A 27563-nucleotide genomic window follows, 5' to 3' on the forward strand; every position below is an offset into this window, starting at 1 on the left:
GAAGTTTTAAATTACTTTTAATTTTGGAAAATTTTAATTTTAAACAAAGTTTCCTTGTCTTTTGTACACTGTCACACACAACTCTTCCTCTTTTGCCATACAGTGCCACCACAAATTATGCCTTTCTCATTTGGTGATGAAGCCACAAATTCTGGTGATTCTCTGGGTGTGCAATGTTCGGTCACCAAAGGTGATCTACCCATAAATATTACATGGACGCTGAATAATCAAACGTTGAAAACTGGCGATTACGAAATTATTATCGGTCGCATGTCGACAAAATCGAGTACATTGAATATTGATTATATTGCCGCCGAACATCGTGGCGTTTACGCGTGCATAGCAACGAATCGCGCGGGCGTGAGTTCCTATCAAACCGAGTTACAAGTCAATGGTTATTGAAAGAAAATTTATTAAACATAAAAAAATCGATTATTGTTTGCTACTAACTCACATAATTGGTTTATACTCGTATTTATGTATAAGTTGTTGTATATAAAAAATAAAACATTTGTATTTTCCCTACGCTTCCCATTCACTATCGCTTGCCGGCTTACAACCCATCCTCCCTCTTTTATGTATGTTTGTACATATGTAGTACTACCTGCTATACATCCTTTCAACTTCGATGCTGAAGCTAATGAGGGGGACAGCGTACAGCTGACTTGTCATGTGGCAAAGGGTGATTTGCCGCTGAAGATTCGTTGGACCCATAATGAGTTGCCATTGTTTTCACATATGGGTGTGTTGGCTAGCAAGATTGGTGATCGCATTAGCTTATTGACAGTGGAATCGGTGAAAGCTGCAAATTCGGGCAATTATACGTGTGTGGCTAGCAACAAGGCGGGCCAGAGTGCTTACACTGCTGAATTGCTGGTTAATGGTATTTGCTTAAGATGAAGACATTTCAGCATATTTATTTTGAAATCTTTATGTATGTTTAGTATCCTTTTCTTTTTTGTAATTTATGCCTTCATCCACAATACTCACAAAGCACAAGAACTAAGTTGAAATATGTGTGTAAGTGTTTTGGTATGGCTGAATGTGTTTAAAAATAAAAATAAAAGCTGTTAAACTCAAGATTAATTCGAAAACAGAATATTAGCAAATTTTAAATTGCGCTGAATTAAGGTAAAGAGCGAAAATTGAACGTATCTTATTAATTTTTGTATATTTTGTTTTAAAATACGTAGATTTAATGCCGCTGAATTAAACCGAATAGGACAAACAAAAAATCAATTGCGCTGAATAGTGAAAATTAATTAAAACGTGCCAAATTTCGTAGTTCATGATTAGAAAGAAAATATTAGAGCTGAATTGTACTGCGCTGAATTAAACTGAATTCGGAAATAAAATATTAGCAAACTTTAAATTGCGCTGAATTTAAGTAAAAGCCGACAACTTAACGTATCTTATTATTTGTGTATGTTGTTTTAAAATACGTAAATTGAATGCCGCTGAATAAATCGAATAGCAAAAAAATTATTTAAATTGAGCTGAATGACAATAATTGAAACGTGCCAAATTTCGTTGTTCATGATTAGAAATAAAATCCTAGAACTGAACTGTACTGCACTGATTTGTAGCGAAAATTACATAATATGTTAAGAATACATAATTTAGACCAGGCTTATAAAATTTAGTCAAGGAGAGCTGTAAAGTTTTTAATATATTATAATTATTGATTAAATTTTTGCTGAATTTAACTAAATTGAGCTGAATAATAATTTGCCGACAAAACATAATACGATATATTTGTTGTTTACGAATTGTAATTTTTAAGTCCGTTATTCTAAATTTTGCAAATTTATTCTTTAGTACTTCCACAAATCACACCCTTCAGTTACGACGACATAATCAACACAGGCGACTCCATCGATTTGCTTTGTCAAATACAGAAAGGAGATCGTCCAATCAAAATCAACTGGAGTTTTGAACGCGCCGCTGGTGACGCGCGATACGACACACTCCAACCGATAATGCGTACAAATCGCTTTAGTAGCAAATCGAGTGTGTTATCGATACCGCGTGCCACACCAGCACACACTGGCACCTACACTTGTACGGCCAGTAATGAGGCTGGCTCAACGACATACAGCACAAATATTACCGTGAATGGTATAATAGATATGAATAAACGATTCATCAACGCCTATCTTAAATGACTAACAATCATTGTGGATTTTTTTTTCAATTGCATTTAATATTGGTGGGCTCGGTTGCGGTGTTCAAAAGTACTAAACATTCTCCTCTACTTATAAATATATTATGAAGATATACGAGCTGTTGAGCTTCTATTTATATGCACTATGTATATTTGAGAGTAAATGTAACTGTGTAAAATGTACATAACAAATTACACTTCACCACATTATCTAACAAATCTTACCTCTACAACCCAAACTTTCCATTTGATGTTACTAAACTACAAAAAACATATCTTATATTCTCTCGCACATACACTATTACTAAAATCCCTCAGTGCCGCCGCGTATAACACCTTTTCAATTCGGCGAGGAACCCTTGAATTTCGGTGAACCCGCGTCTATACAATGCACTATAGCCGGTGGCGATTGGCCAATGAGTGTTAAGTGGTTGCTGAATGATTATCATCTGCCTGCCCATTTGAATATAGCAACGACAAAATTCACAAGACATACACATGTTCTGGCCATAGAAAGCGTGACAGCTGATCATGCGGGAAATTATACTTGCGTCGCTGAAAATTGGGCGGGAAGGGCTGAATATACGACACCGTTGATTGTGAATGGTTTGCAAAAACTTGAAATTACTGTTATTTTGTAAGACTATTTAGTATTATTTTCATTTATACCTTAAACCCAATCCACTTCACAGGTCACTTAACTTCTGAAATCTGTGCTGAATGCTTTGAAACTGTATTCAGCGCGAAAAATGTTAACTAGTTTTAGGACTACTATAACTGAATATGTAATTGAAGCTGTGCTTACATTTTTTTTAAGTTGTTCAAGCATACGTAATACAAATAGTTTACAGCTATTTTTTTCATCAAATATTGACCCTCTTATTAATGCGCTGAATTACTTTAAGTGTTAAGCGCTTAATTTCACCGTCAATTTTTTATTTCAAATCTTTAATTTGTATTATGATTTCATTGCAAAAGTTGCTCCGAAAATCGCGCCATTCGATTTTGGTGAAGAACCGCTCAACTACGGTGAACCCGCCTCCATACAGTGCACCATACTCGGCGGTGACCTACCCATCAATGTTACCTGGTTGCTGAATAACGCTGCTATAGACAGCTTTCATGATATATCATTATCGCGTATTGGCAAGCGTGTAAATGTGTTGACCATCGAAGCAGTCGCGGCACATCATGCGGGCAACTATTCATGTCGCGCGCATAACAAAGCCGGCATTACCGAGCATGCAGCGCGTTTGATTGTGAATGGTTTGTTTTATATCTTTAAGAAAACAGAATTTATTGGATATGATAATTTTAGAGTTTTATAACATTTTCTTTTTTTAAATTCACCCAACTCCCCACTTGCATATCAATTCAACTATTATTATAATCTAAAATTTTGTTTTGACTGCGCTGAATTGTTTCAGCAGTCAGTCAGCATATCGGTTATTACCTTATTAAGAATTTCGTGGAAAGTTGAATACATCAACGTATTCAAAAGTGTGCTGAATCGTCTTTACATATATGCAACATAATTTTTTGTCTGACAAATTATGTCTATTAAGAAGTGTAATTTATATAAGTTTGAGCTTACAAAAAATTTTGTTTATTTTCCAACAAAAAGTCGCTCCGAAAATTGCACCATTCGATTTTGGTGAAGAGCCGCTCAACTACGGCGAACCCGCTTCTATACAGTGCACCATACTCGGCGGTGACCTACCCATCAATGTTACCTGGTTGCTGAATAACGCCACGATCGATAGATACCACGATATATCCTTTTCGCGTATCGGCAAGCGTATCAATGTTTTATCCATTGAAGCAGTGGCTGCGCATCACGCCGGCTTTTATTCGTGTCATGCTCAAAATAAAGCGGGCATCACCGCGCATACAGCGCGCTTAATTGTTAATGGTTGGTGAGAGTAAGAGTTTGAAAGTAACATTTTTTGTTTTCTCTTTTTTTCTTTCGTTATTATCCTTTCCCGAAATTGTTGCCTTAAGTACCACCGAAAATTACGCCCTTCTCGTTTGGTGACGAACCCATGAACTTTGGCGAGCCTGTTTCAGTACATTGCACTATTTCGGGTGGTGATCTACCCGTCTCTGTAATATGGACTTTGAACAGACACCCGTTATTACCGGAACTGGAGATTTTGACTGAGAAACGTGGACAACGTATACACAATTTAATGATCGATGCAATCGAGGCGAAACACGCGGGCAATTATACTTGCATTGCAAGCAATTCAGCCGGACGAGCTGAGCACTCAGCTGAATTGATTGTGAATGGTTTGTGCGAACGCATAATTTTAAAACGAAAGATATTTAATTTGTAGCGAATCATGGTAGATATAGTGGTTAAAATTTGCTTAATCCTATCCTAATACACATTTTCTGTGTAACTGTGATATTATTTGTTGTGTGCTGAATACATATGAAGTCGTTTTAGGGAAATGCAAAGAGACAGAATTCACTATTTTGTACAAATTGTATTTAGTGAATAAAAGCAGAGTTGGAAAATGGCGCTAAAAATTAATTTGTAATCATAAATTTTGTATTACAAAAACTGACTGATACCAGTTATGATAACAAATAGCTGCCAAACAATTCAAAACTACACTAGAAGTTGAAATATTATTAAACATAAATATTTGAAAACATCTTAAAACTATATGACGCAAGCTTATTAGATTTTTTACTAATTTATTTGCTCAGTACCACCCAAAATCAGCCCATTTTCATTTAGCGAAGAATCGATGAGTTTCGGCGAGTTTGTTAATATACAGTGCACCATTGCCGGGGGTGATTTACCAGTTCGCATTACATGGACTCTGAATGGTAAACCATTCGAGGATTATCTTGAAATTATTACAACGAAACGTGGTAAACGCATTAGTGAACTCACAATTGAATCTGTGTCGGCCAAACATACTGGAAACTATAGCTGCATAGCTGAAAATCGTGCTGGGCGCGTTAATCACACCGCTGAATTGCGTGTTAACGGTGCGGAATGCGCTGAATTTACATTTTTATAATATACATATTTAAGTTTTACTTTTTCAAAAATAATCTTTGCACCTTTTCCTACACTTAACCTTCCCACCATTCCTGTTTTAAGTGCCGCCTAAAATCGCAAATTTTGATTTCGGCGAAGAACCCTCGAATTTTGGCGAATCTGCTAGTGTACAATGCTTGGTAACTTCTGGTGATTTTCCTGTAAGCTTTGCTTGGCTTTTTAATGGTCGCCAAATCAACGACAATGTCTACGATGTTTCAATGGTGAAACTAGGTAAAAAGATAAGTGCGCTCTCCATCGATTATGTGCGTGGTCATCATGCTGGCAACTATACATGTGTGGCCGCCAATAAGGCAACATCCGTAAATTATACCGCTGAATTGGTGGTGAACGGTATTTGTTTTGCATTTTGTAATCTAAGATCATAAAATTCTAAACTTTCTTTAATATTGTAATTTTTCGTCATTAATTTCTTCACAATTCCTCAAACACACCACTTACTTTTAGTTCCCCCGAAAATTGCGCATTTCGATTTTGGCGATCACGCGGTGAATTTCGAAGAATCAGTCTCGGTAAACTGTCTCATATATTTGGGTGATTTACCAATGGATATCACTTGGCTGTTTAATGGCCAGCCAATAAACATTTATACTGGGGTATCTATAGTCAAGGGTGGCAAAAAGGCTAGCATACTGACTATAGACTCCGTGCATGCCGGCCATGCGGGCAACTATACATGTAAAGCGCGCAATGATGCAGCTGCTGTAGAGTATACAGCGGAATTGATTGTTAATGGTAGTTTTTCTTTGAGTTTTCCGCTGAATTTACTTTTAAGTTACGCTTTTTGTAGTTTTTATGTGGTTTTTGATTTAATATAGATCCTTTTCATAAATGTCGAGGAGTACTGACATGTTTGTTTGAAAACTGTTGCAAAATGAGAGCTGTTTTACATTAAAATAGTCAATTGAGCGTAATAAAATATCTGAGAGTTAATGCTTACAAAATATTTTACGAAAAACCGTTGCTGACTTAGGAATATCATATTCGAGTTTATGAACATACGAATTTGCGCTAGTGCCTCTTCTTTAAAAAAAAATTAACAAACTTAGAACATTTTTATTTACAAAAATTTTAATTTAGCACCACCAAAAATTGTGCCATTCGATTTTGGTGACAAACCTGCGAACTTTGAGGACTCAGTTTCGGTAAATTGCTTAATTTCTTCTGGAGATATGCCAATCGATATAGAATGGCTTTTTAATGGCGAACCGGTAAACTATTTTGCGGGTGTAAACGTTATGCGCGGCGGCAAGCGTATTAGCTTGCTCAGTATCGACTCAGTACATGCCGGACATGCGGGAAACTATAGCTGTAAAGCGCGTAATAAGGCAGCTACGGATGAGTACTCAGCACAGTTGATTGTTAACGGTTATTTAAAAGAAATTCTTTAATATTCAGCTAAATATTATTTTTAATTTGTATGTGCTTACAACTTTAAAATTATTTACAAATAATTTTTATGTATTAATTTTCTTCATATCCTGCATTTTCTCATACATAAGTGCCTCCTAAAATTACACCCTTCGACTTCGGTGAGGAACCGGCGAATGTTGAAGACTCTGTTTCGATAACTTGTCTTATTTCTTCTGGTGATTTGCCTATTGATATCGAATGGCTGTTCAATGACTATGCTATAAGTTCCTACTCGGGTATAACTGTATTGAAGGGTGGTAAACGTACCAGTATGTTAACCATAGACAATGTGCATGCTAGACATGCCGGCAAATACAGTTGTAAAGCGAAAAATTATGCTGCAGCCGTAAATTACACAGCTGACTTGGTGGTTAATGGTATATATCATTTTATGATGTCAATTTAAGTAGCGCTGAATACAACTTTATAGAGTTTGTGGTGTTTAATTTTTGTGTTTTTACCTCATTTGGTGCTCTGAAAATTAATATATTTATATAAATCTTTACCTTTAAAAAGATACTTTGTACTTTTTTCATTAATCGATATACATGCCTACACATTTCCTACCATCCTTAGTCGCTCCTAAAATCGTACCTTTCGACTTTGGTGAAGTTCCAGCCAACTTTGAAGACTCTGTATCGGTGAATTGTCTCATTTCCACTGGTGATATGCCATTAGACATCGAATGGTTATTCAATGGTGAACCGGTTAATTATTTCGCCGGCGTAAATGTGATCAAAGGTGGCAAGCGTACAAGTTTGTTAACTATAGACTCAGTGCACGCGGGGCACGCGGGCAATTATACTTGCAAAGCGCGTAATAAAGCTGCCATGGATGCGTACTCGGCACAGCTGATTGTCAACGGTTACCGCATAACAATATATTGCTACTTAGTTTACATTTCATATATTTTGTCAAAATTTTTAAAGCGCTTACACAAAAAACATTTTATTTTCATTTTTTCTTTACTTTTTAAATCCAAAACAAGTTCCTCCAAAAATAACACCTTTCGATTTTGGTGAGGAACCGGCAAACGTTGAGGACTCAGTGTCGGTTACTTGCCTTATTTCTTCCGGTGATTTACCCATCGATATAGAGTGGTTGTTCAATGATTACGCAATTAGTTCATACTCCGGTGTATCGGTTATGAAAAGTGGCAAACGTACGAATATATTGACTATCGATAATGTGCACGCTAGGCATGCGGGAAAATATACTTGTAAGGCGAAAAATCATGCAGCCGCGGTGAATTACACAGCTGAATTAGTAGTGAATGGTATATTTGTTTAAATTAGTTACATTTTAAATCCGCTGAATTGTGCTGAATTGCGCTAATTAACTTCTAGTAATTTTCAGTACTTTCTTTTCCTTGTTTATATTTGAATTATGTGTAAGACCAATTTACGTTACACTATAACCCGAAACAATCACGTACTCAACCCTTACCCATCTATAACCATACATTACACTTAACTAATTACTACACATTTGCTGAATAAAATATTACAACATTTCCAGTGGCCCCAAAAATAGCGCATTTCGACTTTGGGGAGACACCAGCTAATTTTGAAGACTCCGTCTCAATTAATTGTCTCGTTTCATCGGGTGATTTGCCACTAGATATTGAATGGCTGTTTAATGATTACCCGCTGAATTCTTATTCTGGCATTACCGCCACAAAAATGGGCAAACGTTTGAGTGTATTGATGATAGATTCGGTAAATGCGCGTCATGTTGGCAACTATACATGCAAAGCTAAAAATCTATGGGCGGCGAGCAGTTATACTGCACAATTGATAGTGAATGGTATTGGATATAAAATCAAAAATCTATTTAAACATACGCAAATTTTGTTGTAATATTTAATTTCTCAACTTTTGTTGAAATACTTTATCCTTTACCTAAACGACCCATTTTACTTAAACAATATCCGAAATCCTGAAAAGCATGCCGTAAATTATTAGTGTGGTTACTATAATCTTACTTTTATGTGCTGAATTAGCGCTGAATTTATTAGAAATTGCTTTTTTGGAACTGCTTTTAACATTTTTATGTTCTGTTAAAGTCTTGCATATATAATTCATGCGCTAAATTGCAGTGGTAATGTAGCTTTACCGTGAGCAGGGTATTGTTGAGTTGGTATATATTAAAAAATTCCTATCGAGCATGTTGCTTACAATATTTATAAACTGAAATATACTGGAAATAATACATTACTGTCTATATGTCAGGTTGTACAGAATAATTTAATTAAAATATATTTTTGTCTGAATAGTATTCGTGGGATATAAGATAGCTGAACTCGGAAACACTTTACACATGTTTGGTTAATTTTTGTATTTGATGCCTTCATCTCCGAGTCTATACAATATAAGTTGCTGAAGTGAAATGAAGTTTAAGAAATTTATCGGGACGTTGGAAAAAGTAAATTATATAAACTGATGAATTGTTGAATTGAGGATTTTTTTGTATAATATTTGTAACCGTTATCTTGAGTTGGTTGTCCGACAATAAAAAATAAAATGAAAAATTGCGCGCTAAGAGCATCAATACATTATTGGTCTCATTTCTATACTTTTTAACAATGTAGTACCACCAAAAATCACACCTTTCGATTTTGGCGAGGAACCTGCAAATTTCGGTGACTCTGTGACCGTACAATGCACTATATCTAAAGGTGATTTACCGGTCGATATCACTTGGCTATTCAACGATTATCCGATAAACGATTATTTGGGTGTTACCACATCGAAAATTGGCAAGAAAGTAAATGTTTTAACCATTGATTCGGTGAATGGCAATAATGCTGGCAACTACACATGTAAGGCGCGTAATGAGGCGCAGATAACGGTATATACGGCAGCGTTGATTGTAAATGGTGGGCGTTGAATAATAAGACAATATCAGTAGTTTAAGGACATCTGCTAAAATTTTTATTTTTTTACAAAAAATTAACAATTTCTTTTCCTTCTATATTTTTCCCCAAACCGCAATTGTCCACCTTGTTTTCCTTTCTCTGCATCTTTTACACTTATTTCGCGCATCATAAAGTGCCACCACAAATCTCTCCCTTCTCCAGCGGCAATCAAGCCGTACATCTCGGCCAATACATCACCTATCAGTGCACAATAACCGAGGGTGATCTACCACTCAACATACGTTGGACCTTTAACAATCAACCGCTGGTCAATGACGACGACCAGGATATATTGATTTCGAAATTGGGGCGCCGCAGTAGTGTACTCACCATAGAGAATGTAAGCGCGCGACATGCGGGAAATTACAGCTGTCATGGCTCGAATGAGGCGGGCAAAGCGAGCTATGGCGCGCAACTTAAAGTTATAGGTTACTCAAAGAATAAAAATCATGAAAATAATTATATAAAAAAAAAGTATTATTTTCTTTAATTTGTGAGCGTTGATTTTGTATTTATTCTTTTGATTTCAATTGTATCAGTATTTAAAAATAATAATTTCTTCTCTACTTATTGCTATCTATGCTTTCTTCTCCTTCTTTATACTCGTGTATCCGCTTTTAGTTTTACCACGCATCATACCCTTTGCTTTCGAGGAGGGCCCCGCACAGACAGGTCAATATCTGACATTGCATTGCTCAGTGCCCACTGGCGATTTACCGATTGTGATTGTATGGACGCTCAACGGTGAGCTTGTTAGTGAAGCGTTGGGCATTTCTACAATGACAGTCAGTCGTCGCAGCAGTGTGCTGACTATTGAATCTGTCGATGATCAACATGCTGGAAATTTCACTTGCAATGCAAGCAATCGCGCGGGCGTGCAGAGTTATTCTACTGAGTTGAATGTTTATGGTTAGAATAAAAAAAAATAACAAAAATATTCTAAAAAACAACTAACAAAAGTATTGTGGGAATAAATAATATTCTATTTGATAGCTTGAATATTTCATATGTACTTAGTAGTTTGGATAAAAAATTTGAAACTGCCGGCATATACACCTAATCGGAATTCTTCATTACTCTTCTACTTATGCACTAAAAAGTTAGCCCTAACACTTGTTTCTATGCAAAGAATGCTGTTATACTTTGTGTCTGTGTGCTGAAGAAAAGCTGTCTGAATATTCGCAAATTGTTGCTGCCTCTGCCTAATTGTTCCTTTTAAAAACTAAAAATTGCATGTTGAGGATAAAAATTGCACACGGACTGTGTCAATGCCGCACTATTTTAAAACTAAAAACATAATTCTAGAAATGATCGTATATTTCAAATAAAAACACTTAGTTCAACGAAAATAAATATAAAAAAAAACAAATACGATTGCGATGACAGTTGACTTTGGTTGAGTTAAAAGTCAAGCGCTCAAGTTTGAACCGTTGTGATTAACCGGTGTTCACACTTTGCTTAAATATCACTGGGTTCATAGTATATAATAAATGTTTTGAAACCTAAGTAAAATATAAGTGCAAATAGACGAGTATCATTAAATAAATCATAAAAAATATTTGGAAAAATCATGAAAAATGTGTCCGAAAGCGATTGCCGTTGTAGCGCAAACATTAAACGGCGTTGAAGTTCACTGTAAAGCAAATTAATTGAGGGAGAATTATGGAATAAATATTTGCAATATCCAAGGAATAACCACCGTTATGATTATAAAACTAAAATATATCTTCTACTGTGTTCGAATATATGTATATCCGTAATTTAAAGAATTATTGATTGGATTTAAAGTTATTTGAGATGCAATTATATATTTTATTCAAAGCCAATATCCAATATGGTGTAGATCATCAATCATTTTAAAAGAAAGTTTCGAAAATTGTTGGTTTACTATTACTAAATTGTCCACAAGATTCAGTTTTTATTTTTCCGGTATTATTTTTGTTAAAAAATGGCGAATGCTGCACAGCATAATATGTTTTCAACACACTTTTCTACTGTTCCATCTTAAAATAAAATAATATAAAAAATGTTTTTAAAATATTTGCTACGTAGTAAAAAATAGTGAAGCAATGGTTTTGCAAAACTTTCTTTGTAAATAACAATTTTCAATAGGAACGGATTTTGGAAAGCTAATTTGTAGTAACCGAAGTAATTTCTAGAGTAATGTGAACACAGCCTTAGTTCGATAAACTGATAGCGATAAACTCGTGAATAATTTAAATAGAAAAACATTAGCGACAGAGAAGTAAATATATGAAAACTTTTATTTTTTCAAAAATAACAACAGTACTTCCCAAAATCGCACCTTTCACCTCTGGGGCGGATGCATTTTTCCCTGGTGATTATTGTACACTTCAATGCTCTATCATACATGGTGACCATCCGCTCTTGGTGTATTGGTATTACAACGGCTTGCCGCTGAATGAAAGCTACGCACAACAGCGTGGCATAACCATTTCAAAAATGGGTTCACGCAGCTCGGCTTTGACTATCGAATCGATAGAGGGCGCACATGCAGGCAATTATACATGCTATGGCAAGAATGCGGCTGGTGTAACCAATTATACGGCACAGCTGATTGTCAATGGTACAATGAGGGAGAATTTATGAATTAAATTTACCATATTATTAGTGATTTGATGTACATTTTTTCATTCGTTTTTAATTTTTTGTTTTATTTTTTATGTTTTCAAATCGTCCAACAATACATTTATCCAACAACGTCCATCGTCTTTGCAAAACTGGGTGGCACTAAAACGTGTAAATTATTATATGACATCAATTGTTTATCGATAACCGGTTAATAAAATATTGGCATTCCTGAATCCCCTTTTTCTTTCCACTATGCATACATATAATATATACTTCCTGCATCCATTCCCTTCCAATCCGCCGTGCCTTACCTTTATCTACCCATGACTTATACACAATTTAGTGCCACCAAAACTTGCACCACTTCCCTCCAACGTCGATTCACCTCTGTATGTGGGTGATTACTTTCAACTAACATGCGCTGTGGTGCATGGTGATGCACCATTCAACATAACCTGGTACTACAATGATGAACCGGCCCAATCGGTCGATGGCATAATGATTTTAATGCATGGTAGACGCAGCAGTTCGCTGAATATTGAGAACGTAAGCGGTGAACATGCTGGCAAATACACGTGTATGGGTGCAAATCACGCCGGACACACCACAGTCTCAACGAACTTAACAGTAAAGGGTTTGTGTACAAGCTTAGCTTAGCTTAGTTTAAATAAGAAAAGTACATATTTGAGCGAAATTTGCTTATATTTTAAATACTCTTAGTATAGCAAAACTAGTTTTAATGGCTGCGGGCGCACTTTGTTTCCCAAGGAATGGCTTAGCTGAGCATTTTAATTAAATAGAAGCGCATATCATTTCGTAAGATGCGTTAAGACATAAAATGCTGCATATTTTTAGGCGCTGCGGCGTTTGCGCGTATGCTTGTGTGTGCGTGCTGGCATTTAGTTATTTAGATGAGCATTATTTCACTGTATTATACCAATGGTGTTTTGTCCTTGAATGTTTGTGGGGTTATGAAACTTGTTTTTCACTCAAAATTTCGCAGTCGCTTTTGCTGGATTCATAAACTTTGTGTGCATATCGAAATTTTAGCAATTCTTTCAAGCTTAAAAGTATGCAATGTTAAAACGTCTTGACATAATTTTTAATAAATTTTAATAGTGTAAAAGCTTACATAATTAACTTAAATTTTTTTTGATTTTTAAAAATATTTCGAAATTAAAACAAAGTTTAAATAAATATTATTTCATAATTTTGAACTTAGTTATCGAAAAGAAAATATTTAAAATTTTTGAAATTCCCTAAATAAATATTATTTCAAACTTTTGGTGATCGAAAGTATAATTCTTGGTACAAAAGAAAGAAAGATATAAAAACAAATTTGAGATGAAAATATTTAAAAGGCGCCAATTCTTTACTAAAAATTATACAATTTACTATAAAACTGTTAAAAAATAATAAAAGCTATATAAAAAAGTGATTGCATACTTTTAAGCTGCAATCACCTTCGTGTCTATCATATTTTTTCGAGCCCCTACCTATGATCATACCTTTAGCAAATCAATGAAATCAATGCGCACTTATTGTTGTACATATGTATGTATTTGTGTCTTTGTCCATGCACTACACGGTTCTCTACTTTATGGTACTTCCACACACCCAGAACTTCCACAACTCGAACAATTTCACTTTAATGCAAACGGTGTTAATGGTGGTCAGGCGGTTCGTGTCATGTGTATGGCCATCTCTGGCGATTTGCCCATCGATATACACTGGCTTAAGGATGGGCAACCTTTGCTGCGCTCGATTTATCACAAAATCGATGAATACACATTGATCTTATCGCTGCGTCAAACTACTATTGGCGATTCGGGAAATTATACGTGTGTCGCGAGCAATGCGGCGGGTGAGGCACGTCGCTGGTCAGTGCTGAAAGTGAAGGGTGAGGCCGTTGGTTGATTCATTAGCCGCATGCGACACTCAGTTTCTGGAGTTTGATTTATTTTTAATTTTATTTTATATAATATGATCATTTCAAATTCCCTTTGAGTTGTAAGAGGTAAACCAAGCATTTAAACAGCGAGCTTGACCGCAGATGCAGAGTGTTTGCAGTGACATAAGGGGTGTTAAAAAGAGCTCAGGAAAAATTAAAAAAAAAATTAATAATGCATTACTATTTTTATACGATCTTTTAAGAAAAAAATGTAAAATAAAATTATAAAAAAAAAATAAAAAAAAAATATTTTAAAAAAATTGCTATTTCCAAAGTATTTGAGATCTTATTTATTTTCAAATTTAAATATAATTTTTCACGTTTTTCATCTTCTAACGAATTATGCTCTCTATTCAAATAAATTCCAAGAAACCCCCTTTCTGACCAAACTCTCCATCTCGGCCACACCCTGTCATATGGGTGACTATGTGCAACTGACTTGCATTGCCAGCAAAGGTGATTTGCCTATTGCGTTCAACTGGTATTTAAATGGGCAACGAGTCGGTGGTGATTTGGCCACTTTGGCCAGCGTAGGCGAGCATACCAGTCTTTTGCTAATCAATAACGTTACTTCGCCGCATGCGGGTCGCTATACATGTGAGGCAACAAATGCGGCGGGCAGCGCGAACAAGTCCGCGACGCTGACGGTGAATGGTAGGCAAAAAGAAATCGGCAGTAGAAAATTGCATTCAAATTGCATTCAATAGAATTTTATTACTAAATTTTGAACTTTTTTCTCTGTATTAAAGCGGAAATAAATTGCAAATAAAATATTAAATACTTTTTCAGCCACTATAATAATAATATTGCAATAAATTTGTTAATTGAAATTTCTTAAAATTTTATTATGAATTCTAAAAGCTATACTTGCAGCAGCTTTATCGAGCCTTAAGTGAAAAAATAGAAGTTATTTAATTCAACAATTTGTTTCTGAAATTGTGGACTTAGCGAAAGCTGTATTGACTCTTTGCAACAATAATAAACTTTTTTGTAGAAGTTAGTTTTTTGTAATTTTTGGTCACACTAATTTTTATGCAATGGAATTGTTGTTTTTCTAAAAATTAGTAGTTTGTAGTTTTATGAACTTGATTGACATTTTTCATAAAATTTAAAAAAAAATAATATTTTTTAGAAATTAAATTTTAATTCAATTGAGGTTATATTAAATTTGAAAATTAAATTTTTTTTTTAATTTATGGAACCAATAATTTTTTGAAATAATTAGTTTTTAGAAAATATTTCCTAAAATCGGATTCTTTAGTGGATTGAAATTATTGAATTCGGAATTTTTAGAAAATAAATTTTAATTCAGGTTTTCAGGTATATTGAATTTGAAAATTAAAGAAAAATCTTTTTGAAAAATTTATGGAACCAATATTTTTTTGGAATTATTATTTTTTAGAAAATGTAAAGTTTTGTACAATCAGATTTTTTATAGGATTGAAATATTAAAAAAAAATCAAATTCGGAATTTTAATAAAATAAATTTTAATTCAGGTTTAATTTCAAATTCAATATAACCTAAATTTGAAAATGAAAAAAAAAAATCTTTTTAAAAAATTTATGGAACCACTACTTTTTTTTTGGATAATTATGATTTGGAAAATGCAAAGTTTTATACAATCGACTTTTTTTCAGATGAAAATTTGAATATATTCAACGTTTTTTTGTTATCGAATTGAAATATAAAAAAAAATATAGATTTAAAAAATGTTTACATTTTTAGAAATCTTTGCAAATTTTCACAACACAGCTATTGAGTGAAGCCTATATTTCTTTGGTCTACCATACCATAAAACACAAGCATTTTTTAAAAAAATGTTTTTTTTTTGAGAAGCCTCTTATAACTTTCTGGTTCGAAAATGATTTTTAAATATTTTTATTTTGACAGGTTAATCATTTATTAACTTGAAAACTTTCACACTTTTTTGAAGGTATTATATATAATAGCTTACAGCGTTTTTGGGTTGGAGAAATATATTCAACTTCAACATTTTAAAAACAAATTTTTCTGCAGAAACATGTTTTTAGAGCGTTTCTCGGGTGCTAAATTTAATTTTTTTGTAAAAAATATATTTCTTTAAACATTAAAAAAAAAATTAAATATACGATGACTTATATTTTTTAATGTTTTTTGAGCGTATGCGAAAATACACCGTTACCAATTATAAAACTTATCACCGTTCATGAAAAATATATACTCGCAAAATTAACAGTCTACACTCTTTGTAAATATTTTTTGTCATCAAAATAAAAATTTAACAGCAAACTCACAGGTGCAAGTCTATATTATTACATGTGAACTAAAATGTAAATTAATTTTTTTTTTAACATGAATGTTGTCAAAAAATCAATGCTAAATAATAGCTTGGGTATTTTTTATAAGAAAATCTATATGATACTTTAATCAGCAACTAATTTAATGCAAAGAAACAAAATGAAATGGCAAAACAGCTCGAATTCGCAACAGCAGCAACAAATAATATCACAAGAAGCACAAACACATAATACATTGCATAAACACAGTGCACATTCAGCGCATTCACATACATAGCAACAAACACACACACACACACAAACAGGCACTAAACATACATTTAGGCGCACAAAGGCACTTTCAAATAAGCGAACGCTACACCAACACCAAATATGTGCGAGCACAATTGAACAAAAAAACATTTGCATTGCAATAAATGATAAATAAAAAAATTGCTTAAACAATGTGCAAGAATGGGTATGGAAAATGTAAAAAAAAATTATAAAAATAACAAAATTGCTTCAGCGTGTTTTTTTTTAATTTTTTGATATTTTATGTTATATATGTTTTAATTTTATTTATTTTTATTTTTTTGTATTTTAATTTTTTGTTTTAATGTTTTTAATTAAGAATATTTCAATTTTTTAATTAACGAATTTTTATATTGATAATTTTTTTTTTAATTTTTTTGAAATTATTTTTTAATTTAATTTTTATCTTTCTTTTGAATTGCATTTTTGCATACTAACAGTTAATTTTACATGAGTATGCAATTATTAAAAATTATTTTTTATTCGAAACAAAAAAACGTACGAATTTTGTAAATGTGCGCCGCAAGCAAAACTATATAATTTTTTTTTTCAAAACAGCAAGAATATGCAGCATCATTTTTCTACTTTCAAACGCTCCTCTATACTCCTCGCTTACTAACAGTTGTTACAACAAAAACACAGTTAACACTTTTAGCAAAAATTTTGCATTAAATAGATTACTTATAATACATATGTACATATGTACACGTAAATAAATACTAATATCAATACTGTTACTAACATTAACACCAGCCAAGCACTGTTAACAAACAAATACTGTAAGTAATTTAACATTTCTGTACAGCGCTGTGTATCCAACAAAAATTGACATGTCTGTAAAGTATGTGAAGCTGTTAATAACGGTATTGCTTCACTGTCCGCATATACAATGTTGTTGCAAATTTATTTGTTTGATTTGCTATGTGCGACTGGCCCAACAATTTGTATTCAAACCGGTCAAGAGCATAATATTTTATTAACAGCTGTGTACAAAATTTATGCTACACAACAGAACAGCTTCAACTCCCGATACGCGCTCATTCTGATCACAAACTCGGTCGCTTCCACTCTCGCAAATTCCTAACCAACTCATTCAGCTACCACCATATCCGCACCCTTGAATATCCCATCTTTAATTAACTTTCATTTCCATTACACGCATAATTTGGGTATATAAACGAACAAAATGTTAAATGATGCTGGAAAGAATGTAGAAAAAAAAATATTAAAGAAAAATAAACTTATAAATCTAAAAAATTAATTAAAAAGAAAAAAGAAAATCAAAAAATCTATAAAAACATTACATTTTACTTCAAATAAACAATTGTTATCGATTATTTTAAATAAGTAATCCGTTAATTGTCCAGCATCACTTCACAATTCGTTTTACGCATGCTTTCTATTGACATTTAAATTCAGTTTTTTTAAATTATTCATTTCAATTAATCCCACAATAACTTGTTTGCCCTTTTTGCCTTCTGTTTGTAAAAATGTATGTAGCTTGTTGCTTTCTTTGGTTGTAGTTGTAAAATAATGTTTTAATTTACTTAGGTTTTAAGCTGAAGTATTTACAGAAGATTTTGATGTTGTTGTTTTTTTTTTTTAAACAACAATTTTACACTTTTTGAAAATTTTAAAAATTTAAAATTTTTCTTAAGACTATGCAAATGCAGGGTGTTATGAGAATATAGTAAGAAAACAAATAGCTTTTTCAATAGCTGTTCAGAGATCACATATTTGACTTTGACAATTGTGGCCTATTAAAGTGTAGAGTTTGCAAGTAATATTGTCAACATAACAGAAAAATAATCATGGCCCTCTTCTCTTCTGCTAAAACAGCAATTACCAACTGCCTAAACTAAAAAATCTGTTTTCATTTTGCAAACATTGTGTTGTAGCAATATTATGTTAGATGAGACTTCCACGTAACGAAATTAGTTAACATATTTTTCAAAATGTATCGGCAACAGCTATCAGGTCACAGTTATCAAAACTTTAATACATTAAGAACATTAACGCGGAAACTACATTTACAGTGTGTGGGAATGAAAGATGAGTTTCGGTTAAAGTTATTATTATTAGGATTTTAAGAAACTAAAAGAAACTTTAACTTCAATCTCTGGTAGCGCTGTTGGCTACTTAACCGGTTATTAGTCAAAAGGTGGCTTTCAGCTTGAGAGATAGAAATGTTCATAAACTAAATTGTACAACACGAGTTAAGAGATGTTAAAAATATAATATAATATAAATAAAATTTTGATTTAGTTTTAATAGGAGTCACTTTTCTAAACTTCCTTTTTTATTATCACCAGAAGTTAAAATAAATCAATTCAAATAAATAATGAAATAGCCAAATATTTTATACATAAACTTCAGTGAAAAGGAGATATAACCATTAGTATAATTAAAATAACGAAAACTTAATTCTATTTTCATGAAAGTTGATGGCAGGTAGTTAAAAATATCGAAAATCGATACACAACGTTTCTCATTACATAGAGTGCGCACGATTGCGTTTATTGTGTCAACGGTTAGTCATGTTATGAAAAAAATCAATTCGAGTTCAACGGTTAGTGATGTTATGAATAAAACTAATTCAAATTTAATATGGATTTGTTAAATATGAAATATATCTAAATAGTAGACATTGTGAGGCGAAAAATTTTAAAATTTTTTAAACTAACATTAGGCAAAGTTTCATATAATAATTTTTAAAAACTTAAAAACAACATCAAAATTTTCGTAAGTACAGCAAACTGATGTGAAATGGTAAATACAATTTAAAAATTCAAATAAAAATAATTTAATACAAATTCAGTCTTTGTATTTGTATTGTATTTCAATTAAGATAAATATATAAATTTTAACTTGTAAAAAAATTAATAATATTAAATAAAGTCCAACTATTATAAAATTACCACTTCGCTTCAGCTTTGTCCTCCGTCCGTCTGTTCAGAATTTTCAAACACTGCCGCATGCTCTCTAAATGTTACTGATTAATTAAGAAACACAATGAAATATGCTAACATATTTTTTCTTTACCAATTCTTCGAATTCGCAACTACCGCTTGATTTGTTTGAAACACAACAGTACCACCAAGATGGATACTCGAACCCACCGACAAGGCTTTCGCACAAGGCTCCGACGCTAAAGTTGAATGCAAAGCTGACGGCTTCCCTAAACCACAAGTGACATGGAAGAAAGCTGTTGGTGAGTAAATGCAGATGTGCGAAAAATTATAAAAATTAACGCATAAATAATCTCAGGTGATACACCCGGTGAATATAAGGACTTGAAGAAGAACGACAATATACGCGTAGAAGAAGGCACACTACATATTGACAACATCCAGAAGACAAATGAAGGTTATTATCTCTGCGAGGCTATTAATGGTATTGGCTCTGGGCTTTCGGCCGTCATTATGATTAGCGTACAGGCACCACCAGAATTTACCGAGAAATTGCGCAATCAAACAGCACGTCGTGGCGAACCAGCGGTCTTGCAATGCGAAGCTAAAGGCGAAAAACCCATTGGCATCTTGTGGAACATGAATAATGTGCGTTTGGACCCCAAGAATGATAACCGTTATACAATTCGTGAGGAAATACTCTCCACCGGTGTGATGTCTAGCTTGTCAATTAAACGTACCGAACGCTCAGATTCTGCGCTCTTCACTTGCTTGGCCACCAATGCATTTGGCTCAGATGATGCTAGCATTAATATGATTATACAGGAAGTACCCGAGATGCCTTACGCTTTGAAGGTTTTAGACAAATCTGGCCGCTCCGTACAATTGAGCTGGGCGCAACCCTACGATGGCAATTCACCACTTATTCGTTATATTATCGAATTCAAACGCTCACGCGCATCTTGGGACGAAGTAGATCGTGTTATGGTACCCGGACATACAACTGAAGCGCAAGTACAGAAACTAAGTCCCGCTACAACCTACAATATACGCATCGTGGCCGAAAATGCTATTGGTACATCGCAATCATCGGAAGCTGTGACAATCATTACCGCCGAGGAGGCACCATCTGGCAAGCCACAAAATATTAAAGTTGAACCAGTGAATCAGACCACACTGCGCGTTACCTGGAAACCACCAGCACGATCTGAATGGAATGGTGAAATTTTGGGTTATTATGTTGGCTATAAACTATCGAACACCAATTCTTCATACGTTTTCGAGACTGTTAACTTTTTGACTGAAGAAGGCAAAGAACATAGCTTGGAATTGAACAACTTGCGTGTTTATACCCAGTACTCTGTCGTGATACAAGCTTTCAATAAGATCGGCGCTGGTCCCTTGAGCGATGAGGAGAAACAATTTACCGCTGAGGGCACACCAAGTCAACCACCAAGCGACACTGCCTGCACCACATTGACCTCGCAAACAATACGCGTCAGCTGGGTGAGCCCACCACTCGAATCGGCCAATGGTGTGATCAAGACCTACAAGGTGGTGTATGCGCCTAGCGATGAGTGGTATGGTGAGTATCCAGGCATGATCAAAATGTGAAATTATATTTAGATTTTAAATATATTTGTTTCACAACAAAATTATTTGAATGAATTATTACTTTTTATTATTTTGCTAAACAATTGTGCTCTCTCGCCAAAGATGATACCAAACGTCACTACAAAAAGACTGCTTCCTCCGACACCGTTTTACATGGCCTCAAGAAATTCACCAACTACACGATGCAAGTGCTCGCCACCACCGCTGGCGGCGATGGCGTACGCAGCGCACCCATCCACTGTCAAACTGAACCTGATGGTGAGCTAATCCAAAAATTATACGTTTTAAGACTAGTAAACATGTTCTCTCTCGCATTGCAGTTCCCGAAGCACCCACCGATGTAAAGGCTTTGGTTAAAGGCCACGCTGCCATACTCGTCTCATGGCGTCCACCAGCACAACCCAATGGCATCATTCAACAATACACTGTCTACTCGAAAGTCGAAGGCGCCGAGGGTGAACCCAAGAGCCAGAAAATACCACAACATCAAATGAGTTTTGAAGCAGTCGATTTGGAAAAGAATAAGCCATACGAATTCTGGGTCACCGCTAGTACCAACATTGGCGAAGGACAACAATCTAAGAGCATTGTAGCGATGCCCAGCGACCAAGTGCCCGCTAAGATCGCCTCATTCGATGATACTTTTACTGCAACATTCAAGGAAGACGCCAAAATGCCATGCTTAGCTGTTGGTTCACCACAACCCGAGATCACATGGAAGGTTAAGGGTGTTGAATTTACCAGCAACGATCGTATGCGCGTCATGGCTGATGGCACATTGTTAATTAAAACGGTCAATCGTCAAGATGCCGGTGAATATTCGTGTCATGCTGAGAACTCGATTGCCAAGGATTCCATTACACATAAACTCATTGTGCTCGCGCCACCACAATCACCACAGGTATCACTTTCGGCCACCACAACCGATTCCTTGACTGTTAAAGTGAAGCCACATGAGGGAGACACCGCGCCACTACATGGTTACACACTGCACTACAAGCCAGGTGAGCTCGCATGCGTTTTTTTGTATGTTATGCATATTAATTTTTTTTTTGACAGAATTCGGCGAATGGGAAACTGCTGAGGTCTCTGTGGACGCACAAAAATTCACTATCGAAAATCTGCTTTGCGGCTCACGCTATCAAGTCTATGCTACCGGTTTCAATAAGTGCGTATTGTGGAATAAACAATTTATAATGTTAGCTCTTAATCGCTTTTACGAATCCACTTTTAGCATCGGCGCTGGTGAAGCTTCGGACATTCTGAACACGCGCACCAAAGGCTATAAACCCAAACTGCCAGAGAAACAACGTTTCATTGAGGTTTCATCAAACTCGGTTTCACTGCACTTCAAGGCCTGGAAAGATGGCGGCTGCCCCATGTCTCACTTTGTTGTAGAAAACAAAAAGCGGTTGGTGTAACTGCAACATAATTATTTTTTTTTTAATTTTTTTCAAAATTTGTTCGTCTACTGTAACTGAAAATTCTCTTTCTAGCGAACATGCTGAATGGAATCAAATTTCGAATAATGTCAAACCCGATAATAACTACGTTGTCTTGGATCTAGAGCCCGCTACCTGGTACAATCTCCGTATTACCGCACATAATTCTGCCGGTTTCACGGTTGCCGAATATGATTTTGCCACTTTGACAGTGACTGGAGGTATTTACTTTCTGTTTTCCAATTTGCATTTGTATATATTTGTATATTCAAATACATACATACATATATTTACATAGTTAATGATTGCCTTTACGAGCGCACATATGTAAATGCATGGATACATATGTATGTATGTGTCCAATGTACATGTGTTTGTCGAAAAGTCGTAAGAGTTTTCGCATTGCTTTTGTACATACATATATAAAATAGAACTACAGTAGAGAGTGGAAAAATGCTGCAGACCTAAATAGTTTTATTTAGTTAAAAATATTTAAAGATTCAAAAAAGTATTAAAAATGCATAGAAAAAAAATATGTGCTGAGCTGAATAAAAATTGATAAAAGGAAATTAAAATTCAAAAATTTCAATTTAAAAATAAATATTTTTGAGTATTTTGTATTTCAATTCAAACAAATAATACCTGAAATGTATTTACCTTTTTAAATTGTCTATTAAACATAAAAATATCCGCTTTATTAAGTGAAAAAATATTGATTATGAAATTTAAAACAAGTCATGCGAATTTCAAAAAACAAAAATTAATACTTTTTATTTTTATTTTTTAAAATAAAATTAATTTCATTTCATATGGAAATTTGATAAATTTAAAAAACCTTTTAAATTTACTATTTGAAAATTAACATTAAATTTTTTTACCAAATTGAAAACAAACTTTTATTAAAAAAATTTAATCAGGACATATAAAATGCATACAAACAAAATTTAAACTTGTCAAAAAATGAACGAAAAAGCTCACCAAGAAATAAAAAAATTAATTGTAAATATCTTAAAAAATAGAAGCACATCTGATTTATTCAAAATATGAATAAAAATTTATAATATAAAATTAACAGAAAATATAATTTATTAAGAGTTCACATTACGCTAATTTATCTAGAGCTTTTGCAGCGTCAAAAATAAATTTAAATTAAAAAAATATAATAAAATCAAATGAAAATAATATTTAAATATTATAACACTTTTTAAAATTGGAAAAATATAAATTTTAGAAATATTAAAAATTAATTTTGCAAAATAAATTTTAATTAAAAAAATAAAATCAAAATAATAATTAATTACTGTTAAAGTTTTTAAAATTTTCTTTGATCAGCCATCTAACCTAACCTAACCTTTTAAAATGAAAAAATATATATTTTTTGAGTATTTTTAAATTAATATTAGTGCAACATCAAACATTAAATTTTAATTTAAAAAAAATATAAAATATTTCAAATATTAATATTACTGCAACATCAAAAATTAAATTTTAATTAAAAAATAAAATAACATGCAATGAAAATAATATATAAATATAATTAAAATTTTTATAATAAAAAATTGATTTGTTAAAAATATTATAAAATTAATATTATTTCAATAAGAAAACTAAATTTTAATTACAAAAAATTATAAAATAAAATGATAACAATATTTAAATATTTTAAACATTTTTAAAATTATTGAATATAAATTTTAAAAATATAAAAAAGTTAATATTAAATTAATATTTTATTTTAATTTAAAAATATATATATAAATTTAAATTAAAATAATATTTAATTATTGTTGAAAAAAATTTAAAAATTAAAAAAAGTTTTTAAAAATTTATAATTAATATTGCAACATCAAAAATATATTTTAATAAAAAATAATAATAAAATAAATTAAAAGTTTTACAATTAAAAAAATATAAATTTAAAAATTAATATAAAAAAATATTATATTTGCAATACGCAAGCACAACTAAATTTAATTTAAGATTTAAATTTTATATTAAAACTTGAACTCCTGCAGCATTTTCACCACTAATGCAAATAACAAAAAAAAAGAGTTTGTTGTGGATATAAATTGTAGTAAAACAAATATTGCTAGCTGATGAAAGCACCTGAATGCTTTGTTTTTGCAACTCGTCTGCCAATGCAAGATTAAAAAAAATGCCAAAATGTTAAATAATTGAACCCAAGATAATTCACCACAAAGAAATGCAAAGTTGAATTTAGTAAATTTTTGCTTTTTATGCAAACGACTTATTTTCTTTATTTTGCCATGTAAAAAATTATAACCTTAAAGCACTTAAAAATTATACAAAATTTTAGTTTTTGTAAAATAAATCAAAAGCTGTTTATCTGTTTTTTATAAACTTTTGTTTTGCGAAAAAATTATTTATTTATGCAAACATTTAATGCTGAAGGATTTTAGTTTTTTATACTTATTTTTGCATAAAGTGTAATTTAATTTTTATTCAGCATTTTTTCGTGCCAATGCTTATATACTTGTTTCTATTTATTTATTTCGATTATTGTTTTTGTACAAACTAGTAATGCAATGTAGAAAAAAACTGAAAATATGGCGTTTGAACGCATATTGCTCGTACTCGTAAATATGGTATATATAATTTTTATTGCGTAAATGCAATTTGTTTTTATCCCCAACTCACCAATCACCCAAATTCACGTTAAACTTGTAAATTTAAAGAAAAATTTTTGAAAATAAGTTTTGTTTTTGTTTTATAGAAATCCACAACCACTGCCACCATTACACCAAATGAAAGTTTATCATGTTAGAAAAGTATTTAAACGTAACGTATCTATCTGGTCTAGCATTTGTGTAGTTCGAAAACGTCTACAAACAAAAATGGCATTGTCTTTCATGCTGATTTTGTGTTGAAATGCTTTTTTGATTTAATTTTTAATTTTTTTCTCATAGTAATCTTGAGCCTCATTAATTTTTAATAGAAAAATATTTTTATTTTTTTATTTACAAAGTGAAAGATGTGTGTGTTGTGACATGAAATGCATAAAAATTTGGTGTCTAACAAATTTTTGAGTTTTCTAAATAAATTGTAAGTAAAAAGAACATCCAATTTTTTTTTTTGTATAAAACTATGTATAGTTTTAGGAAAATGTGTTTAGAGTTGACGTCTTTGCACCGCTTGCATTTTTATGTAGCTTATACCCAGTCAAATTAAGAAACCGCAGTGAATGTAAGTGGGTCAACTCTTTTCTTTCTGATTCCTATTTGATTCCTCTAGCAATTTAGATCTTATCATTTCTATTTACATAGTTTTCTAAACCAGTTATAAAACCGGTTATAAATCCGGTTGCTTACCGGTTACATAAATATGACTGGTATTGGAACAGGCCAACTTACTCCACTGTCATTCCTTTTATAACTTTTCATCTTCGAAAGCGCGATGAAACTCATCCACAGAAACTTAACGCCTTGAATATTGTAAATAGGTTTGCATGAAAACTCATTGTATAACTGTTCCAATGCTCTGTTCCTAAATGAACAATAACTTAATGGTAAAGATCTTTAAACATTTCGAAAGCAAAAACCCGTCAAAAGCATAACAAACAATTCCCAGAAAGGCTGACGTACGATAATATAATATACTATATGTCATGCAAAGACGAATTGCTTAGATAATGTATATGCTCCGAAAGCTTACTAAAAATCAGCGCAATAAATAATTCACACTTGTTGGTTTGTCATTTCAGCTTTTATACAATGGTCACTATGTGTATATCCTTACTTGGCGTAGTCTAAATTTTACATTTAGTCTGATCTGAAATGCAATCTTTTCCGCTAAATGCTCTTCAACCATTTTGGAGACTTTATACATACATTTTGATACTAAAACTACATGCTGCCGGTCCAAAGTAAATATCTGTGTAAAAATGTTTCAGCTATGGTTTTCAAAAGATATTTCCTCCTCACTGTCTGCAGTGAGTAATGCATTTTGTTAAAATCAGTTAAAATTGTTGACATAACCGAAGAAAACCTTAAAACATATATTCTCAACAAGTTTAGGTTTTTATATCAGTTGTCGTACGCTGTACTTAGCCTTAGTGGATTTGGCCATCATTTGTATAACTCTTCTGACTAAGGACTAATATAACTGAAATCTGTAGAGGCTGAATTCTCCACTCAACCTAATATGTAATACAACCCTGTATGTTGAAAACGAAAGAAGCAACATTTAACGTATTTTCAGAGCCTTTATAAAAAGTCTTCTCTTCTTAGCTTAAAGGAGATTCCTAATTTTAAAATTTATCAAACCAAAGCAAAATAATAATAATAACAACAACACATGCTTTCTATTTGAGCTTGATAACTATTTTATTTACTTTTTTTCATTTAAATTTATGCATCCTTATATTTTATTGAACATAAAATCGCTATGCATTCTAGAACACAGCTAGAGGCAGAACATCAACACTAATCTTATAGCTTTTCATCTAGAACAGCTTAAACCTTATTTGTATTGGGGTTCCAAGAATACTTAGAACATGATTTAATATTCGAAAAATATATTAATTTATGAAAACAAAAACTGTAAACGAAGGGATTGTTTTTACCTGCAACAACCAAAGCGCTGCTTCAACCTCCATTTCCTACACACACACAAATGAGTGTCAAGATTCTTTCACTAAAAAAATTTGCATAACTGAAAAAATGAATACATTTTTATAAAGAACAAAGGAAAGGAGTTCACTACGTCTCTCTGAGTTTATTTCGTTTTTCAATTTGAGTCTTTTTATCTCGATTTGTAACAAATTTGAATTCGATTATAATTCGATTACTATTTAGTTTGACATAACACACATACATAAATATATATATGGGTATGTATAAATGTTAATGCATTTATATATATTTCTATATATACATAACATATGTACACATTGTCATT

At 32.7% G+C, this 27563-nt stretch overlaps 1 protein-coding gene across 50 annotated transcripts in view; it reads left to right on the top strand.

Annotated features, from left to right (window-relative positions):
- LOC105224521 (Down syndrome cell adhesion molecule-like protein Dscam2) overlaps window positions 1–27563 on the top strand; it is a 158160-nt gene that overhangs the window by 107658 nt on the left and 22939 nt on the right. For 40 of the 50 annotated variants that reach the window (XM_049453268.1, XM_049453276.1, XM_049453280.1 and 37 more), the window contains 8 exons: window positions 1819–2118; window positions 19773–19892; window positions 19949–21175; window positions 21307–21462; window positions 21525–22208; window positions 22264–22372; window positions 22439–22615; window positions 22701–22867. In XM_049453268.1, the coding sequence (XP_049309225.1) occupies window positions 1819–2118; window positions 19773–19892; window positions 19949–21175; window positions 21307–21462; window positions 21525–22208; window positions 22264–22372; window positions 22439–22615; window positions 22701–22867 (2940 nt within the window). Of the gene's footprint in view, window positions 1–1818; window positions 2119–4165; window positions 4454–5687; window positions 5976–9243; window positions 9532–9704; window positions 9999–10191; window positions 10480–12505; window positions 12797–19772; window positions 19893–19948; window positions 21176–21306; window positions 21463–21524; window positions 22209–22263; window positions 22373–22438; window positions 22616–22700; window positions 22868–27563 lie in introns of all 50 variants that reach the window. The other 10 variants (XM_049453258.1, XM_049453259.1, XM_049453257.1 and 7 more) reach the window with 7 other exon arrangements.

The sequence above is a fragment of the Bactrocera dorsalis genome, chromosome 3 (assembly GCF_023373825.1).
Source record: "Bactrocera dorsalis isolate Fly_Bdor chromosome 3, ASM2337382v1, whole genome shotgun sequence".
NCBI classification, from domain to species: domain Eukaryota; kingdom Metazoa; phylum Arthropoda; class Insecta; order Diptera; family Tephritidae; genus Bactrocera; species Bactrocera dorsalis.